At 46.4% G+C, this 2,772-nt stretch overlaps 1 protein-coding gene across 3 annotated transcripts in view; it reads right to left on the reverse strand.

Annotated features, from left to right (window-relative positions):
- The window catches only part of ZCWPW1 (zinc finger, CW type with PWWP domain 1), a 22,111-nt gene that overhangs the window by 3,051 nt on the left and 16,288 nt on the right, over window positions 1-2,772 (reverse strand). For all 3 annotated transcript variants that reach the window (XM_011943905.1, XM_011943903.1, XM_011943906.1), the window contains 3 exons: window positions 1,611-1,691; window positions 796-862; window positions 17-108 (listed from right to left, as the gene is read on the reverse strand). In XM_011943905.1, the coding sequence (XP_011799295.1) occupies window positions 17-108; window positions 796-862; window positions 1,611-1,691 (240 nt within the window). The remainder of the gene's footprint in view (window positions 1-16; window positions 109-795; window positions 863-1,610; window positions 1,692-2,772) is intronic.

A 2,772-nucleotide genomic window follows, 5' to 3' on the forward strand; every position in this document is an offset into this window, starting at 1 on the left:
TTAAAGCTTATCTTACTGTTTTCTCTGCTTCCTCCTTTTCCAACTCTTCCTCCTCCTCCTTTTTCTCCAAGCAGGATCCTGGGCTGTACAAACCAGAGGGCAGTAAGTCTAGAACAGGAAAAGGAAGGAAAGGCTAAATCATTCATACCATAAAATAGTGAGTTAATGAAGCTGATCACAGACAATCTGTCTTCTAACTGTGCCTTTTGTGTGCAAATGTTATTTTCTCCATAAAATGTGATCCCAGATTATCACATTTCCACCCTTTTCAAAGTCCATCACTATTCAATATACCCTCCCTCCCCACCCTGTTTCTGCCATTCCTCTCTCATCTGTCCATCCATCCTGGATACTGGGTCAATGACATTCACAAGAGTCTTTTTTTTTTTTTTTTTTTTTGAGACCAGGTCTCGCTCTGTCGCCCAGGCTAGAGTGCAGTGGCCAGACCTCAGCTCACTACAAGCTCCACCTCCTGGGTTTACGCCATTCTCCTGCCTCAGCCTCCCGAGTAGCTGGGACTACAGGCGCCCGCCACCTCGCCCGGCTAGTTTTTTTGTATTTTTTTAGTAGAGACGGGGTTTCACCGTGTTAGCCAGGATGGTCTCGATCTCCTGACCTCGTGATCCGCCCGTCTCAGCCTCCCAAAGTGCTGGGATTACAGGCTTGAGCCACCGCACCCGGCCAAGAGTCTCCTATTGATGACAGAGAACATAAAATAAAGAAAAACATGGGCTGCTGCCCTCATGAAAGAATCCCTCCCATCCCTCTCCAGTCCTCGGCTTCCATTTATCCTACCTTTTCTTTCCCCATTACTGTTAGATCCGTTGAATCGGCTCCAGAAACCAAATAAGTTAACCCGTTCCTAAGTGAACCAAGAAACAAAAGCATCATCCACTACCTTCTCAGGGGCAGCTTTTGCCTTCTGTCTTCTGGAATTTAGTTATGATGAAATTCTGATTCATTTTCCATACCAAAAAGACAGGGTCTTGTTCTGTCACCCAGGCTGGAGTGCAGTGGTACAATCTTTACTCACTGCAACCTCGCCATCCCAGGCTCAAATGATTCTCCTGCCTCAGCCTCCCAAATATGTGGGACTGCAGGCATGCACCACTATGCCTGGCTAATTTTTGTATTTTTTGTAGAGATGGGGTTTTGCTGTGTTGCCCAGGCTGGCCTTGAACTCCTGGACTCAATGGATACACCCGCTTTAGCCTCCCAAAGTGCTAGGATTACAGGCATGAGCCCCCTGCTCAGCCCTCATTTTCCATACTATTTCCACGTGAAATTACACATTAGGCTTATCTGACCTTTTATGGAGATTAACTAATTATAATCTCTATTTCCAGTTTGTTTCTAATTCAAAAAATCAGGGAAATTGGGAGGTGAAATTTTCACTGTTTTTTACTCTCCATCCCACCCTCACCAACAGAATTTGAGCATAAAAACTGACTCCACAGAAAAGAGAGGTTAGGGCACTTATATCTGAAACCTGAAGTGAAATATGGAGGTAGGATGGCACCTAGCACAAACCATCTTTGTCTGGACTGAGAAAGAATCCCACTTGTACAAGAGCAGGGAAAGGAATGGGTGTGGTCTGAACACCCTCCCACCTGAATGCTGATCTGTTCTGCCTCTCGAGCCATCATCAGGGCCACCCCCAGTTTCTGGCTGCAGTCATTTCTGCGCTTTTTCTGAAATGGAAGAAGATTAGAGCCAATGATAAATATTGACTTAAAGATTCGAGTAATGGCCAGGTGCAATGGTTCACACCTGTAATCCCAGCACTTTGGGAGGCTGAGTTGGGTAGATCACGAGGTCAGGATTTCAAGACCAGCCTTGCCAAGATGGTGAAACCCCATCTCTACTAAAAATACAAAACTTAGCTGGGCATGGTGGAGCTCGCCTATAATCCCAGCTCCTCGGGAGGCTGAGGCGGAGAACTGCTTGAACCCAGGAGGCAGAGGTTGCAGTGAGCTGAGATCACGCCACTGCACTCCAGCTTGGGGGACAGAGCAAGACTCCATCTCAAAAAGCAAAAAAAAAAAAAAAAAAATTAGAGTCACTAATAAATATTAGCAAAGTGACCCCAGCATACTGCTACCCATCTGACATTCTCTTCAACTACAACATTTATTTCCACTTCCTAGTATTGATATGATACTCCTATTCTTAATATTTTGGGATCAGACATAACACCCCCCTTCCGTCTAATAAATGTCTCACCAATTCCTAACTATATATATGTATATATTTGGAGGCAGAGTCTCACTTTGTCACCCAGGCTGGAGTGCAGTGGTGCGATCTCAGCTCACTGCTTCCTCCACCTCCCTGGTTCAAGCAATTCTTGTGCCTCAGCCTCCTGCTGGGACTACAGGTACACAGCACCATGCCCAGCAAATTTTTTGTATTTTAGTAGAGACGGGGTTTCACCATGTTGCCCGGGTGGTCTCAAACTCCTGAGCTCAGGCGATCTGCCCACCTCGGCCTCCCAAAGTGCTGGGATTACAGGTGTGGGCCACCACACCTGGCCCTAGCAATATTTTCAACCAACATTTTGGTGTCCTCTCCAAAGTGAATCCCATGGAAATTTGAAAAGAGGATTATAGGAGCCCAGGTGATTTCACTTTGAAGCTTCTGATAAGTTTCTTTAGATCCAGCTGTTTGATTTAATACTCATTGCTTGGCCGGGCGCGGTGGCTCAAGCCTGTAATCCCAGCACTTTGGGAGGCCGAGACGGGCGGATCACGAGGTCAGGAGATCGAGACCATCCTG

The sequence above is a fragment of the Colobus angolensis genome, unplaced genomic scaffold (assembly GCF_000951035.1).
Source record: "Colobus angolensis palliatus isolate OR3802 unplaced genomic scaffold, Cang.pa_1.0 Scaffold222, whole genome shotgun sequence".
In the NCBI taxonomy this organism is placed as follows: domain Eukaryota; kingdom Metazoa; phylum Chordata; class Mammalia; order Primates; family Cercopithecidae; genus Colobus; species Colobus angolensis.